Consider the following 18,764-nt stretch of genomic DNA (forward strand, 5'->3'; position numbering starts at 1 on the left):
ATTTTATATTTTGTAGGTAGTGGTTTGATTTTTAATGTTACTTAAACTCTTCCTCATTAATGTGTGGTTTTTTTTTTTTGCAGTGAATGACTTGATTTGATTAGTTTATAGATCAATTGTGTCTATCTCCTTGTGTCTTTAACAGGTCGAGCAAATATAAATGCTAATCTGCAAGGGAAAGCCAGAAAAACTATAAGTGATAGGTGGGAGAGTCAGCTGTGGAGAGAGAAAAAGTTTGGCTTAATAGATCACCTACACTACAGCCGTGTTTATCCTGAAAGTATTCCACGGAAATTTATGTTTGAACACAGAAAGTTTCTTAGTGACCAGTATAATTCTCAGCCTGCGAAATATGTACCACCAGAAGGAAGGCCCCCAAAACTTGATGATTTTAAGAGCGCCCGAAGCCTTGGACATTTTGAAGTAACCATACTAGGTAAGTTCACTGTTCTTTTTGCATATCATTAATTTAACATATTTTAAATATACCTACTATTTCGCTTTAAAAATTTAAGCCCTTCCCACAAAAACATTAAGCCCAAGGGAAGTTTTTGTTTGGCTCCAACAAAAGGAATGGAGCACCAATTATGGAATAAATGAAGCTCTAATTGTGTGCTTCTAAACATTGGCAAGTCCTTGGAAGGTATCTGGCGAGAGAAGAATGGGAAAACTAAGGGAATTTTCCTCATTCCTGACTATCAGTCAGCTTCTAAGGCAGCTTCTGTTCTCCCTTAGCCACCACTTTCTTGCCTATATTCTCTGCTTCTTCATTCACCGGAACCACTGAAGGGTAAAGTGTAAGTTAAAGAGGAGAAAGAATACTAATCAAAAGAAGCCCCTACAAAAAAAAAAAAAGAAAAAAAGGTCTGTTTAGACCCTCAAGATAATAAAATAATCAAGTAACTGAGGTTGACTAGAAATAAGTTATTGAAAATACTTCCCTTGTCTGATAAGAGAAAATAAGCTGATTTACCCAGGTTTTTCAAAATTGAGAGGTAGCTATGGAACTTACAGAAATTTAAAGAAGTCAAAACATTTTAAAACTTAGTTTTTTTTTTTGTTTCGGAAAGATGAAAAATTTACACACAAAAACATTCTCAAACAAAATCTTAGTTAAAATGACTCTCAGAGTCAAGCAAAACAATGCATTTGTATTTCACAGGAAGATCTTAGTACCAGGTCTTATTACCTTAAAATGAAGGAATGAGGAAAAAATTATTAGCAAATTAACTTAATGACCGAATAATGTAGTTCATGGATTTTTACATTTGTAGTACTGGACATCTTGGCCGGTTAGCTCAGTTGGTGAGAGCGTGGTGCTAACATTTGCAGTCCTTGGATGAATTGCCTTGACCTTTATCAAGATTCTCTTTTCCCTTTTATTCTCTCCCAATCCCTCTTCCCTACCTCCTCACATATAAATATGTACAGACATGTGAGTATGTATGTAATCTATGAAAAGTCTGAATTCTCACTGACTCCATTAGACAATCACAGACCTAAGTTTCAAATGCTTTTTCACTAGAATGTATTACTTGGTCTCTTCAAGTAGTTCATCAACTTTAGTTTTGTATCTAGGGAACAAAAATTATAGCAAAATTTCCCATCCATCAAAAAAATAATAATCATGGATAATGGATACAAAAATTTAGAAATAATGCATAAGACCTACAATTTTGTAGCAGAATAAGGTGACTATGGTCAATAATAATTTAATTGTACATTTTAAAATAACTAAAAGAGTATAATTGCATCATTTGTAACTCAAAGGATAAATGCTTGAGGAGATGGATACCCCATTTACCCTGATGTGATTTTTACATATTGCATGCCTATATCAAAATATCTCATGTACCCCATAAATATATACACTTATATACCCACAAAATTAAAAATTAAAAAGGTAACCATGGAAATGATGAGTTCATCTAGAAACATAGAACTTGAATTTTTTTCTTACTTTTAACATGTTAGTGCTCTATTAAAACAGCTTGACTAAGACTTCTCAGCTGTATTACATGTAATTATAAATTTGTGTAGCTTTGGCTATGAGTCAGCTAAGAGCAGGAATCAAATGTGAAGAAGGAAATTTCATCATTCCTCCCACTAGCTTTAATCCATGTTAGAAGTATGCTGTTTCTATATAAATTTTATATCCTACATTTTTCCAAGTATGGTTTACATAGTTAAAAGACAGTGGAAAATAAGCCATTTATGAATGAAACAAAACAGAACATTTTAAAGGAAGCACAAAAGTAGGTATTACTAGGTACTTGAAAATAACCAAATTTCTACCATTGGCAATATTTTTCTGTGCTTTCTGGCAGGAAGGGAGAAGGGTTTTTTTTTTAATTGTTATTGTTTTTTTTCTGATGAGATATTTAATTTTAAAACCAAACAAACCTTGGATATCTTCTAGTCTTACCCTTGGCTAGGTAAAAGCCAGGCCATGATTATAAATCAGATCTCCTGATTCTCTAAACGTATCATCTGTTGCAGAGAAAACAATTACGTAGAGGAACCCTGCTATTTTTTCTCTCAAACAAAATTCAAGTCCGAATTAACTGTATGAAACTTCAACTGTAGTTTTTTTAAAAAGTTATGTAAATGATCTTCAGATAGTTGCTTCGTGCATCAACATTTTAATATACCTAATCAGTATAATCATTAGTCATACCTTAATAAAGCATTTCTATAAAGGAATATATTTTCACTTTATTATTATATAATCCAAGTACTTCACGCTCTAATAGTTTAACTTAATGGAGGGATAAAACCTAGAGGGCTGGGATAAATGGTACTGGATCCAGTGATTCTCATACAGTCTCGGTGGGAGGGGGTAGCTTATCAAAGTCATCTACAAGAGGCCTATTCCTACTTCTTAGAATTCTGATACACACTAGAGAAGCTGCCCATTCAGTCTACTCCATTCATAAGAGAGACTTATTGCCACAGAGATAATTCCACTGCCAAGAACACATCCTGTCCATCAGGTGTAAAGGAGTAGATTAAAGGTTGAAAACTACTATGCTTTAAGTAGTACTTGAAGTATACATTGTCTATACTTCAAGTACTATCTATATTCATATCTTCATTCATTCAGGTACTATCTACATCTATACTTCAAGTACTACTTAGAATGAGAGCTGAATATCGGATGTGACAGTGCTGAATTTGTCATATCTTTTAGAAAAGTATGAACCCAAGTTGTATTATAAGACCAGACAAATGGTTCATATATATTTTAAGCATGGACATGAGCAATAAACTCAGAAGAGAGGAGTAAATCTCTTATTACTGTGCTATTTGTTGAAAGGTAGAGTCCCAAAACTGAAAGATGACTTTAAGTGTATCTTATACAAGGTGGCACACTTGGTCAGTAAAGGGCCAAGTAGTAAATGTTTGAGGTTTTACAGGCCATACAATTTCTTTTGCAACTACTCAGCTCTGCTGTATTAATGTGAAAGCAACCATTGACAATATGCAAATGAATGCACATGGCTGTTTGAAAAAAACTTTATGTACACTAAAATTTGAATTTCATATTTTCATGTATCATAAAATATTGTTCTTTTGATTTTTTTAACTATTTAAAAATGTGAAAGCTATTCTTAGCTCATGGAATGTACAAAACCAGGGGCAGGCTGAATTTCCACCCCCTCCCCCAACCCCCCGGTCATAGTTTACCCTGTTCTAGACCCCTGTTCTTAGTTGAGACTGCCTAAACCAATTCAGGCAGATAAATCTGTATGATGTTTAAGGTTCTCCAAGCATGAAGATTGTCTAATTTAGTGATACTATCTTCTAGTGGTTTATTATACCTCTGCAATATCTTGCAAGTCTCTAGAAGACCTCGTAATTTTGAAGTGCCTTATTCTTGGAGCCAAAAATGTTATTTAGACCACAACTCTGTTACTTGGTCATTACCTCTGACTGGAAGGGTGAATTGTTATTGAAAACATTGAATAGAATTATTAGTCTTCCTTCTTTCCCACAGTCCTAATGGCTCTCAGCAACCACCAGCTTGGTACCATGGCAATGTCAGAAACCTATCCTAGAAGCACTGGTTCTTGCCTTTAAATTCTTGCTGGGCCATCTCACTTGCCTCAAATCAATAGATTATGACCATTAAAACCTCAGCTCATTGCCTACCATGTAAGATCACACACTTTAAATAGAATATATTGAGATGAAGTAACGAACTAGATTTTCAGTGCCCTTAGCCCAAGTACAAAATGTAAAATCTGTTGGTCAGTCTTTCCCAATTTTAAGAATTATTTTTCACCTGAAATATAAGAACACACCTTTCAAAAGTTTTAATTGAACTTACAGATCATTAAGATACACAATAGTGTATCATTGGCTCTACTAACACTAATTTGGTTACCCATGAAATCTGATGAGTCAATCAAAGTTTAAAAGTCATCTCCTCAATTTTCATTTGACTTAGATAATTAGGAACATAATACAGCCAGCCTTTCCAAGTCTCTGAAGGCTGCCTATTTGTCTTTTAAAAGTCAAAAGATATAAACTCCAATAATAGCATTAATTGGTAAGGGAATCAACATTGAGGGAACCCAGTGCTACTCAGTTAATCTTTCAAAAAGGCTTTCAGCAAGGAAGGTAGCATACCTCAGAGGTAGAAATAATTGATCCTGAGCCCACAGGCTAATACCAAGGAGGGAAAGAATTATATTGGTCTACTTGGCTGCTTTAATAAAAGAAAATATAAAGATGAGTAAAGCCTTATTATTTCAGCATATCTATATTATATTAAATTACCTTGATGTCACAATTAATGTTATTAAAATTTGAAATTATCTTTTAAATGCATTTTACGGTAAAGGAAAAGAACAAACCATATGACAAATTTTTCCAAAAAATACTTTGACAAAAAAATCTAGAAAAGATTATTTTAACAGCTCTCCTTACATCATAGCCATTTTTCTTGGGGTTTGTACAGGATATTTGTGTTCATTTCTTGGTAATGGGAATATGGATGAACTTATATTTGAATGCTCTTGCACAAATGTCTTAAATTCTATTATTGAAAAATTATAGGTAAAATGCACACATGTGTATTTATTTACTCAATTTAAGAAATATTTACTGGGCAGCTACTGTGTGCCTAGCACTCTTCTAAGTGCTGAAGTCACATTAGTGAACACAACAGATAAAAACCCTGCCCTATGAGAGCTTGTAGTAGAGTGAGATGGTGATAAGTGCTAAGAAAAACAGGTGCTGGAAAGTGTTGTAGTAGGAAAGGGTTAAATTTTAAATAGCAGAGGTCTCCTGGAGAAAGGAACATTTCAGAAACTTGGTGGAGATGTAGTTATCTGGGGAAAAACCATTCTAGGCACAGAGGCAGCAAGCACAAAAGCCCTGAGGCCTATTGACTTAAACGTTTGTACTTTGAACTCTAGTGGTTGGTTTGTTTGTTTGTTTGTTTGTTTTTGAGACAGGTTACCACTCTGTTGCCCAGGCTGGAGTACAGTGGTACAATCTTGGCTCACTGCAACCTCCACCTCCCGGGCTCAAGCAATCCTCCCACCTCTGCCTCCCAAGTAGCTGGGACCACAGGCGCACACCACCACACCCAGTTATTATTTTTATTATTGTATTTTTGGTAGAGACAGGGTTTCACCATGTTGCCCAGGCTGGTCTCGAACTCCTGGACTCAAGCAATCCACCCACCTCGGCCTCCCAAAGTGCTGGAATTACAGGCATGAGCCACCACACCCGACCAGAACTCTAGTTTTAATCAAACAGCTCAGTAAAAAATTCACTGATAATGCTGAAGCTCTACTCCCAATATTTTATAATGTAGAAAGCAACTCAAAATAATATCAATAACACACTAATATGTCTACTTTCTTGAAAATATCAGGATTTCCAAATTCTGATAGTTTCTCAGTTTTAAGGCATCCTTCCTTTTTTGTTTGCAAGTTGGAACGGTCAATGGTAAATTTAATGCAGTGTTTTCTTTTTATTAAAAAATAAAATTAATGATATATATCTAAGTTAAATTTAGTCTTAGAATCAAGGATATAAGATACCAGCATGTGCACATTCATATGAGTCTTGCAGCATTGCTAGGAGTTGTGACGTGGCTATGCTTCTTATAATACTGAATTAGAATTCTTGGAAAATTCTAGATAACATGATTATTTCAATTTATGGCTACCAAATTTTAGTAATCCTTAGAAAGCGCTAAGTGGCCTTTAGCTGTATGTTAAGTTAAATATATGAGATTTAATGTCATTTCCCCATAAAAAGCAAAGAACTTGCATTTCTGGATTGATTTGCAGCTTAACGAGAAGGATTTGGTTACCCATCATTGGCCCATACTCAGTACTTAGGAATCACTATAAGGGATGAATCAGAGAAATATTAAGGTCATAGAATCTAGCTGACTAAATATCTCGGAAAGACCGAAAAGGAGGAGTTAAGGATAACTCTCAGGTTTCTGATTTGGGTCACTAAATAGAATTCATAGTTTTGAAGCTGTGCTCTGTGTGTTTGTTTACGCTTACTCTAGCCAAGATGGTCTTTTACTCTGGTCTACACCTTTGGCTTGTGCTATTCCCTGCCATGCCTAAAATGCCCTCTTCTCTGTTTATTTAAATGCTATTCATCCTTTAGTACATAGCTAGAATTCTTTTCTTCCTCTAGGAAGTCTTTTTTATCTACCCCAACTGACATTGACCCACATAAAAAGATGACAGCCAAAGGTCAGGATTCACTTTAGTTCTTCCCTCTTAGCCCTTTTTCTAGCACAACCTTTTATGGCCCTGATGGTGAGTGTGCGAACCTTGTCTTGTATATTTGAGGACAGATGAGATCTAGCTACTATATCATCCCTGACCTTGCATTAGTCAGATATCTTTGAGTCCAAATGGCAATAAGGGAACGAATAGTCATCTCCAAACTCCCCTGCCCCAGAATAGCACCTGTCCTAAATGACCAAGGAAACACTCTACATGTCATTTATGTGACCATGCTGTCCTTTGGATAGTAAGATTCCAATCTTCCATCAGTAGGGGAAACCTTTTGAACTGTTATTTCCAGCAGTGGTGAAAGGTTGCACTGGAGTGTCTACTCTTTCAACAAATACCATGTATTCATAAATTGCAGTACTAGGAGTTTAGTCTCCAGTTTTCAAACACAGGTTTTTTCAGATCTAAAGCTATCTGGAACATGTTGGGATCAAACCAGCAAACTCGGCATCAGCACCACATGCTAACCCACTGAACTTTTAATAATGTATGAATTTTCTTTAACAGGTCTGAACCATGAGATAGCAATCGATGTTGCTTTCCTACCCATGTATTGTCCAGAAGATATTCGAACATCTCAAATAGACACACTGTTGACCTCCATGAATTACAGCTGTGCATATCCACAGGACACAACTGGAAATGACCGATTGCCAGGTCCAAGAGCGGTTGCAGGTAAAACAATCTCAGTGTTCTTTTCACTCAGAAAAAAAAAATAATTATAAACAGCCCTAGCCTTAAGATTTTATTATATAAACAGTTTTAGCCTTAAAATTTAGTGTAGTTTTAATTAAAGGGTTATTTGGTAAATGTTCCCCAAGACTTATAAATGAGAATATGTCTTTTAAATAAATTGAATAGCTGTTTCTACTCTAGGCAAGCATTAAGAATATTATCTTATAATACAATTCCAAGTATAATTATTTCATCAGACATAAGTGGTATGCACATGGAACAGTACAAATTCTACTCTTTTCTTCCTTTTTCTCAGGCGACACAATTTGTCCTTTCACCTTGTAATTGCCTGAAATTACAATACCTCTATAGTATAATACAGTAAAATTATTCTCTCTTATAAATGTTTAGTTATTCCAGTGCTATGCAATAAATTTCTTGAGAACTGCTAGGAGCATATGTATTCCCAATAGTGAAACTCTTCAACCAGCTAATTGTTTAGGTTGCTGCATAATATACTGAACTCTAAATTGTCTCTATGTACCTATAAAGTTATCTGTCCAATTATAATTACCCCATTCACGTTTTTCTGTTATTTCTAATTCCTAATCATGTGGTAAAGTTTCTAGCAGTTTTCATTGAGCTTATCAGGATATTACATTTAAAATGGCTTTTCAGAAAGGCCTTATTATCTTGGGATTTTGTGGTGGGTCTTTCTAAGCTGATGAAACTCTTGAGTGTATGTTGTTTTTGAACAAGTCTTATGACCTGTGCCTGATGACAAAGTAATTTGGGGCAGTAACAGTTGCTGCAAATTGAACTTGGGTACCTAATTTTATAAGAGATGATTTTTTTTTATTTTTCCCACAGTCCATTTTAGAGATGATATACACTTGCCGTATTACTTTCTACATTGGAGCTCCTTAGACTTTCAGTAATTTCACATTTCTTAATTAGTGCCCTAACATGCAGCTTAAATATTTGTGCACTCATGTATGCTCATGTTTCATATAATATCCACTTATGTTACATGTCTTCTGCTGTATGTCTACACTACTATTGATATAAAATACCAGTTCAGTGTTCTCAGCTAACTGCTTAGTGCTAGTGCCAGTATTCTTCCAGTAGTCACTAACATGGTCATATGAAATATACCTGGTACCCTTCTGACAATGCAGGTAATATTTGAAATGTGAAGGACAAGAATCACTAGGGAAGACAAATTAATTGGTAATCACAAACAAAGTGGTTCATTTTGAGAGGAATACCATGTTTTTCATGACATAGCATTAATAATAATATGTATAATATAATAATAATAATAATAGTGTTCATTTAACTCTGTACCAAGCACTGTGCCTGGGCATTTTATATGGTACAACTAATCCTAATAAGAATCTCACAAAGTGAACCTTGTTATCCCCTATTTATAGATAACTAGACTGAAAATCAGAGAGATTCACTAGCATAAGTAAGCTAGATTTTGAAACCTGATCCGATTCCAAACTTTTTCTTTCCTTTCATGATTCTCAACTGAAAGATAAAAATAGTTACAAAATGATATAATGCAGTGTCTCATGGTATAATACTAGTGTCATCTTTCAAACATTCTTTATAAAGTAGTTTCTTTTTTATTACAAAAGCTATACACATTAATAATTTAAAAATTCAAATAGTACACAAAGGTACCAGGTAAAAATGAAAGCTCCCCTCCTTGCCTTCCCAGGTCCAGCCCTTTCCACCAACTCACTCACCTATTCTCAGGAGATAACCAGTATTATTTGAACTCTTTAAGAAATGATTTTTGCTTATGAAAGTATGTATTCTATTGCTCTCTCTCTTTCTCGAATAAATACACAAAAATGGAATTAGTAAACATATGGTTCTATGTCCAGCTTTTTCCCTTTGACAGTATGTCTTTGACATATTTCATATTAGTATATAGAAAGCTACCTCATTCTTTTTAATAACTACAAAGTATTCCACTGTGTAGATGTGCCAAAATTTATTTGACCAGTCTCCTACTGGTAGACATTTAGATTGTTTCTAAATGTTTTTGCTATTAACAAACAGTACTGCATGAATATCCATTATGTGTTGTGTGTGTGTCAATAAAATCTTTACACTTGTTTCACTTAAGATAATGACCTCCAGTTCCACCCATGTTCCTGGAAAAGACATAATTTCATTCTTTTTATGGCTAAATAGTATTCCACAGGGCATACTTATACAAGAGATATGTAACTTTGGTAGATACTGACAAGTGGTTCTCTAAAATGGTTATGCTAATTTACACTAGAACCAAAAGCAAGAGTGCCACTTTACTCATGCCCTTGTAAAAACTAGATATTATTGGTCTTACTAATCTATGGTGGATAGATAAGCAAAAATATATATTATTATTTTGATTTGCATTTATCAATTTCTGAGCTTTAAAATCTTAATACATTTCTTGGCCATTTATATGTTTTTTCTTTCTATATACTTTCTATGCTGGTTTTACCTTTCATTTGTCTCTATTTTTTCTTAATAATTTGTAAGTTCTCTTTGCATATTAAAGAAATTAACCTTTTATCATGTGTTACAAAGATTTTTACCCAGTTTGACATTGTTTCAATGGGATGTTTGTTTTGGTTGTTTAAGTAATTTTACTCATATGTACTCAAATACACTAGACTTTTTATCTTGTAGCTGCTGGTTTTATGTCATACTCAGGCATCACTCAGGTCAAGACTACATTTTTTTGAATTCACTGTCTTTTTCCAGCACTTTTAGAGCTTCACCCATATATACTGATATATTTTTATTGCGATAAAACATACAGGTCAAAATTTACTATTTTAACCATTTTATATGTACTATTCAATGACACTAAGTACATTTACAATGTTGTGCAACCATCACCACTATTCATTTCCAAAACGTTTTCATCATCCCAAACAGAAACTCTGCACCCATTGAACAGTAACTCCCCATTCTCCCCTCTCCCAATCCCTGGGTAACAGCTATTCCACTTTCTGTCTCTAGAAATTTGCCTGTTTTTCATTCCTTTTTGTGGCTATGGCTGAGTGATGGTCTTGGACAAGATCCAGGAGAATTCTCTGAACTACCAGGAAGAAACTCTTGTTTTCTTCCCTTACTTTCTCCCAAAGATACTCTCTCTCTCTCTCTCTCTCTCTCTCTCTCTCTATTCTGAGCCACTTGAAGCTGAGGCTGGAGTGACACAAGCTGCCCTGTAGCCACCACTATGACTGCACTGGGTCAGACCTGAAGCCAGCACCACTCTGAGTCTGGCCCAAGGCCTGCTGTAACCACTCCCTGGCTACCACCTATGTTCGCCTTATGCCCTAGGGCTCTATAGTCAGGCGATGGCAAAGCCAGACAGGCCTGTGACCTTCCCTTCAGTGCAGCTAGTTCCTCCAGTCCACAAGCAGGTCCAGACGTGCCATCCAGGAGCCAGTGACTAGAGTCAAAAATCTTAGATGTCTACCTGGTATTGTATTGTACTGTAGGTGAGCTGGCTTTCAAACAATACACAGTCCCTCCCCCTCTTTGCTTCCCTTTCCAAAGGCAGGAGGGACCTCATCCATGGCTATCAGCACCACAGGCCTATGGGGAGCACTGCCAGACCTCCACCAATGTTTGCTTAAGACCTATGGGCTCTTCAGTCAGCTTGCGGTGAATGCTGCCTGGCCTGGCACTCACCCTTCAGGGCAGTGGGCTCCCCTCTGGCCCAGGGCATGTCCAGAAATACCATCTAAGAGCCAAGTCCTGGAATCGGGAACCCCAAGTGCCCACTTGTTGCTCTACCTCCCTGTGGCTGCGCTGGTATCTAACATGCAAGACAAAGTCCCCTTTACTTTTCCCTCTGCTTTTCGCAAGTAAATGGAGTCTCACCCCAAAGCCACCACAGCTGAGAATGTGCTGAGTCTTACCTGAAGCCAGCCAGTCTCAGAGTCTCACCCAAGATCCTTGACATAGTACCTGAGGTATCACTGCGGGTTATTCAGGGCCCAAGGGCTCATCAGTTAGCAGGTGATGAATACTGCCAGGATTGGATCCTTTCCTTCAAGGCACTGGGTTCCCTCCTGGCCTAGAGTGTGTCTAGAAATAACATCTGGGAGCTAAGGCCCGAAACGATGTCTTCACGACTGACTGGTGCCCTATCCTGCTATGCCCTGTCTTGCTGTGTCTTCTTTGGAGAAATATCTATTCAAATGCTTTGCCCATTTCTTCCCTCTCCTCTCCTCAAGCAGAAGGAAGGGGCCTCTTTGGGAGCCATGGGCTGTGCAGCCTGGGGTTAAGGGAGGGGTGATGCCAGCACTTCCTTAGACACCCTGGCTGATGTCTCAGTAGGTTGTGTCTCCCCCCCCATCCCCCGCCCACACACACACCGCCCCTGGTACACTGTCTCTGAGTCCAGTTCAGCACTAGGACTCTCCTAGGAGCTGCAGTCCTTGTAGCCTAGACTGCCTTTCCAGTTTATTTAGGACCTCAGAGCACTTTAGCTCGTGGTGGTGAGGCTTGTGGACTGCTGGGATTAGTGATTCCTTTCTAGCTAGTGCTGGTTTCAATGCTCCATCCATGAGCAGGCATCAGCTGAATTTGGTCCACTTTTGCTTTCTGCTGTAACAAGGGCAGCACTGAGTTCAATGCCTTACAATTGCTGGATCTCCCTCTCCCCAGGGCACAGAAATGCTCTCTGTACCCTGCCATGGCTGCAGGGGGGTGGGGGGTGGTATTGGTGATTCAGGAGTGTTTTTTCTGCCTCTTCAGTGCCTCTTTCAGTGATATGAAGTTAAAACCAGGTACTGTGAGTGCTCACCCGACTTTTGATTCACATGAAGGTGTTTTGTGTGTGTGTGTGTGTGTGTGTGTAGATAGTTGTTAAATTAATGTCCTTTCCAGGGGAGGGGTGGGAGACAATTGGTGGAGCCTTCTATTCCGCCCTCCTGCTCTGCCTCCAATCCCTCAACTTGATTTCATTTCCTTTGGATACATACCCAGTAGTGGAATTGCTGGATTAAATGGTTATTCTATGTTTCACTTTTTGAGGAACTGCCAAGCTTTCTCATAGCAGCTGCACTATTTTACATTCCCACCAGCAATGCATGAGGATTCCAGTTTCTCCACTTCTTCACCAGCACTTGTTTTCTGTTTTGTTTTGTTGTTGTTGTTGTTTTAACAACAGTGATCCTAATGGATGTGAAGTGGTATCTCATTGTGGTTTTGATTTGTTTTTCCCTGATTACAAATGATGTGTTAAGCATCTTTTCATGTGCTTGCTGCCCATTCGTATGTCTTCTTTGGAGAAATATCTACTCAAATGCTTTGCCCATTTCTGAATTTGATTTGGGTGATGTTGATATGGCTTCATCTTTACAACTTAAAATTTTAATCCATTTGGAATTTATTTTTGTGTAAAGAATGAGATAGGGATCTTTGGCCAGGCGCGGTGGCTCACGCCTGTACTCCCAGCACTTTGGGAGGCCGAGGCGGGCGGATCACGAGGTTAAGAGATCGAGACCATCCTGGCCAACATGGTGAAACCCCGTCTCTACTAAAAATACAAAAATTAGCCAGACGTGGTGGTGCACGCCTGTAGTCCCAGCTACTCAGGAGGCTGAGGGAGGAGAATCGCTTGAACCCGGGAGGTGGAGGTTGCAGTGAGCCGAGATCTCACCACTGCACTCCAACCTGGCAACAGAGCGAGACTCCATCTCAAAAAAAAAAAAAAAAGAGTGAGATAGAGATCCAGCTTCATATTTTTTTCCAAATAGCCATTTATCCCAAGTCATTTATTGAATACTGATTACTGATATGATATCCTACTTGGTGTCATCTTTAACTTTGAAGTCCAGGGATATCATTTTGAAAGTACAGCATGGTATGGAAATGTTTTAACACATCTAAGAAAACAATTTTATTATTCTCTAGGTAATCAAGGTTTCCCTTATTAGTTTCAGAGACAGGAATACCACACTGTATTACAATATCTATAGGACTATGCTCAATTACAAAGCAACTCTAAAGTCACAGACACTTTAACTCAAGAAGTTTATTTCTTGCTCAAGTCTGATGCAATCAGTCATCAGCTCTCTTCCCAACAGCAATTCACGAATCCAGTCTGCTTCCATCTTGTTGCTGCCTAAGCAGGAAAAAATGGCTTCTAGGGTCGTCAAGGCAGAGGAAGAAAGATGAAGGAGATGCTGGCTTTTAATTATGCTGGACCAGAATTGACACATTACTTCTACTTGCATTCTCATTTGCAAGAACTAAGTTACATGATCCCAGCCTAGCTACAAGGGAAGCCAGGACACTGTTTTTTCCTGTGACCAAAGAGAGGAAATGGAGTGGAGAACACATAGTGTTGCCTTTGTCACACTTACCTTATGCATTTGTAAGCTTCCTAAAAATGTATAATTTTTGTAATTCTAGCAATTTAAAATGAACCGAAGAGTAGCTCGTTTTATTAGGTAAAATCTATAGTCCTTTTTAAAGAATTTTTATGATATAAATACTATCCTAATTTCATAATAGGTTTCCTTAAGTAAAGATTATCACTGCTAATATTTAATGAATGTTTGCTATGTGTCAACTACCATTCTAAATGCTTTATGTGTATTTAATCCTCAAAATACCCTATGATGTAGGTACTAGATAAGCAAATTGAGGCATAGAGAAGTTGTCATTTGTTCAAAGCATTACACAACTAGGCAGAATTACCTGAACAGCTGAACAGAAGACTTATTTATATTTTATGTTGTGGATAGAAGTAAGTCATTGTTCATAAAAGTCAAAATATGATAACAATTAGAATTATCTGTTAGCATCAGATCTCAAGATCTTGAAATCTTTCCAAAGCATCTGGATTAAAGTCCACCCCACTCAAGGCAAAAGAAAATTATATAGTACTACCAGTTGTAATCATTATGATTTAGTGAACTTACACAATTTTAAATCATTAATTAGATCTTTTGATAAGTCTAGCAGAGATGGATTTACTGTGACGCTAATGTAGCCTAAATTTGCACAAATCCCTTCTAAAACCCATTTGGCATTCTTACGTATTTTGTATTTTTTCATTAAAAAGTGCCCCCAAATAGTATACCCTTGGGGTCCCACAAAACCTGGATCTACTACTATATTTTAGCACAGTTTTGTAGAGATGTAGCTCTAGCATAAAAGATTAAAAGCATATGCCTTCCTGCCAGCTTGTCTGGATAAGAATCACCATGTGACTTTGCTTGTTACTTAACCTCTAATTGTTTTCATTTTCTTATATTGAAAATAAAGTATTTTTATGCGTAGCCACTAAAGTCTGTGATGCATTATCTTAGCAGTAGTCAGCTAGTGTTTTGACAGTTTCCTTAAACACCTGGAGCCCAGAAATGAAAAAGAAAAAATATATTCTCCCAGTTTTTGTAAATTGACCTGGAGTGGTGGCACTCCTTCGACACTTAGCCAGGCCATTTACAATTCTGCCTTAGCCTTCACTTCCTGCTTGCTCAGAGCATGAAGGTCAGCCACAGATGAGTGATTAGAGTCTTCTCAGCCTTTTTCTGACCATATGTCTGCCCTGGGTATGCATGTGGCCTTCTTGATTCCCCGTTGTACAAAGGAGTTTTTAAAGCCCACTTTCCACCATATATATCTTTTCTCAGCTTCTTCCTGCCCAGGATTTTTTGGTTTGCTTCTTGCTTGTCCCAACTTTATAACCTGCCCAGCTGCACTGGCTACTATTTTTGTCTTTAAATGCGTTCAGCAATGCCACCACCAGAAAAGCCATCCCAGCTGTGGGAATGCTCCAAACTGGGTAAAACAAAAGTAAACCCTTGCATCTTCCTTGAGGGAGCTACTGTAAAGGTGAGAACACACAACCACATCTTTGAGAATAAGGTCTGCATTGCTCCCTTTGGTACTAGCAACCTGCACCAGAAGTGCAAGCAGCCATCTTCATGACTGCCCCTTATCTGCGGAGTGAGGAGTGATAGGCAGGCAATTTAAAATACCACAGCACACTCTACCCACCGTGTAGCAGTTTATTTCTTTATTAATTTTTCCCTAGTTGCTCTAAGTTTTTGTCTAGATTCTAGAGTTCTGCAAAAGTTGATTCTAAGAGTTTTTTCAGCTTATAAGATGCTTTATAGAAGGACAGGGCCCTGGAACTCGTTACTCTGCCGTGTCACTCACCTGATCCATTTTTTTTTTTTTTTTTCTGAGAAGCGAATTGTCTTACTGGAGACCTGATATATTTTTCACAGAGTTTCTCAAGAGTATCCAAAGATAAGTTTTAATTAATAAAGCCACTTTAAAGGAAATACACTTTAAAAGATGTATCAGTTACACATATACACATATGTATACATATATTTATGCGGTAAAATATATAAGGCAAATACAGTTTTGCTTTATGGCTTATAGTTTTACAAAAATATTGATAATTGAATTTCAAAATAGAAAACTTTATCTTTGCATTCCTTTGAAGTATACCAATAAGCTATTTATTTGGAACCTTACAAATGACCTTGAAGATATCTGGATTTATTTTGCTCCACCAAGAACAAAACAAAAACCCGAAAACTAAATGTGGCTTTTGAATACCAGTTCATGCCATGGCAGTTTTGGTGTATCTGTTTGATATGTTCACCTTTATCTGCAGAAGTTGCCATATAATTTTGGTAAATGCATGTAATAAATTGGAGGGAAGAGGGAGAGGATGGGGCACAGTGTTAATATTATAAGAAAAAAATTAACAGCTTATGTGATACTAAAGTCAAGTAAATATTTAACTATTTTACAGTACTTACCATCTGCTTTTTACTTTTAGGTGATATTATAAAAGCAGCAACTGAACTGGATAGAGTGCATATCGTCGGTATCTTGGATATCTGTAATTTGGGTAATAATAAAGTGGAAGTCTATTTGCACAAGATTTATAGTCCAGAGAATACTTCTTAAAAGTTAGCAAATGAAATTATTACAGATTATACGAGTGTACTGCTTTAAAGATATTCCATCATTTTGCTGGTAATTTCAGTAACTGTTTTCAGCAAGAATATTACATGAGCTCTAAAGTTATTAAGCAGTTTTATGTTCGTTTTGTGTTTAGGGAGCTTTTTAAAACACTTCATTTTAGATTCATTATTGAAAAAGGTCATCAAAATAATTTTTGTGTATAAGGGAATTTACCTTGCTTACCTTACTAGTATGACTATTATCTTGACTTCTGGTAATTTATGTTCACTATTCCATTTGTGAAGTGTACTTTCATTCTAAAGCCTCAGTATAAGGCATCCTAACTTACAAGAGTAACTTTCCATGGACATTTAACATCCTTCCAATTTTATTCACATATAATGGGAAATTTTGAATTGCCAGTTTGAAGACTGTTCTCCTAAAGTGTTCAACCTGCACTTCTTACAACCAAGGTAGTTTGTATCATTTTCAAAAGTACACATTATTAGGGTCTAGTTGCCCCTGGTCCTTAGCTTGCTCAGCTGCAAAATAAGCGTGCTAAATTAAATTGTCTTAAGGTTTTTCCACTTCATTTTGTGACTTTGTGTGGTTCGAATTTCTCAGTATTTTAACCAGTGTGTTGATGTTAAAGTCAAAGGCCGCAGTATGTCTATATTCTTGCTGTACTCATTGGTAGTTTCAGTATATGTAATGTGAGTTCAAATAGTGAAATTGTATCTCATATTAACATTTCAAATGCTCATATTGAAAATGGAAAATAGTAAATACGGGAATTGATTTTATTCTGGTTGTCTATAATACTTCATTTTAAATGTAAATGGCCACTCTGCATTTGCAAGGCCCGGTGGTTGACATCTGTGTGGTTTGTTAGATGAGACAAAATGACCATTAAATGAGTTTATAGATTATTCTGTATCAAGATAAATCTGATTCCAGTTAAGCTATAAACTTGTGGGATTTCCTTGTAGCCCTATAGTTCTGTGACTTCATTTGCTATACGCTTTAAATGTGTTGAGCAGCCTATGAACCTAAAGACATACTGCAGTTTGTTCATAAATGTGTTCAGTCTTTTATTCTTTATAATTGTGTGTAAATGTTAACTAAACAGTGGATTCCTCTCGTGTTACAGTTTTGAGTGAATTATTAAAGAAGTTCAAATGCAATAACTTTTTGGTCTGCTGTCTCATTTTGAATGAATTTGATGTGTTTCCTTCATATTTTTGGCCTAAATATATACTTACTAAATGAGCCAAGATGATTCTTCCATATGGGTTTAAAGACTGTTGTCAAAACAAATCTGAACTATATTAGCTTTTTGAAAAATTATATGCACATTTTCAGTGAAAATCAAGCAATATCCCTAAAAGAACTCAAGTAACTCTGATGTTATTCTAAGGTTATTGTACCTGACTTCTAGTAGCTTGAGACCTAGAAGTTGCCCCTAACAAGGTTTTAATATCTATTTTGTAGATGGGGAACTGAAAGAGAAAAAGACTAAATGACTTAATGTAAATTAGTAAAGACAATTTAATGGTAAGGTCAAGCTTATATTCCAAAGTCTATTTCTTTAAACTCTAATTAGAGCAAAAAGCAAAATGTTTGAGGCTGGGTGTGGTGGTTCACGCCTGTAATCCCAGCACTTTGGGAGGCCAAGATGAGTGGATTGCTTGAGCTTAAGAGCTCGAGACCAGCCTGGGCAACATGGTAAGACCCCTGCATCTAAAAAAATAGAAAAAGTAAAATGTTTAAATAATAATACAATTTCTATTAGTATATTAGATCACTACACAATAAATTCTATGTCTTGGGGCTCATGAAATAATGAGCTAAATTATTGCAGCTTATATTCAAATCTTCGAGTGTCCACTCCATGCCTAGCACTGGGCTAGCACTAGGAACACAATACAATACAAACAAAAATAAACAAGGCCCCTATTCTCATGGAACTTAAAAGTCTCATGGAGGAGAAACACATCCAAATAATTGCACAAATAAGTGAGACAAATGTGTCAATGGAAACATGTGATTTATATTAGAGCTTTTTAACAAAGTGGGGGGCACTAGGAAAGTTTTTCCTGGGGAAGTAAACTTGAGGTATAAAGGACATGCAGCAAAAGGTGTGTTTGAGAATTGAACAAGGACTGATATGGCTGGAGTGTAGAAAGTGAGATACAAGATGAGACAGGCAAATAGACAAGAGCTCTTACAGACTATGCCGTCTTATAGGCTATGGCAAAGACTTTAGAAGTTTGTATCTTTAAAGCACTGGGAAGCCACTGAAAGATTTGTGGCTAGTATATGCCATGATTCAATTCCTGTTTTAGAATGGTCACT

At 36.7% G+C, this 18,764-nt stretch overlaps 1 protein-coding gene across 2 annotated transcripts in view; it reads left to right on the top strand.

The window, feature by feature from the left end:
• RADX (RPA1 related single stranded DNA binding protein, X-linked) overlaps window positions 1-17,593 on the top strand; it is a 67,326-nt gene extending 49,733 nt beyond the window's left edge. For both annotated transcript variants that reach the window (XM_003819663.4, XM_063601895.1), the window contains 3 exons: window positions 146-436; window positions 7,284-7,451; window positions 16,282-17,593. In XM_003819663.4, the coding sequence (XP_003819711.1) occupies window positions 146-436; window positions 7,284-7,451; window positions 16,282-16,412 (590 nt within the window). In that variant the 3' untranslated portion in view covers window positions 16,413-17,593. The remainder of the gene's footprint in view (window positions 1-145; window positions 437-7,283; window positions 7,452-16,281) is intronic.
• The last annotated feature ends 1,171 nt before the right edge of the window (window positions 17,594-18,764 follow it).

This window comes from Pan paniscus, chromosome X (genome assembly GCF_029289425.2).
Source record: "Pan paniscus chromosome X, NHGRI_mPanPan1-v2.0_pri, whole genome shotgun sequence".
NCBI lineage: Eukaryota > Metazoa > Chordata > Mammalia > Primates > Hominidae > Pan > Pan paniscus.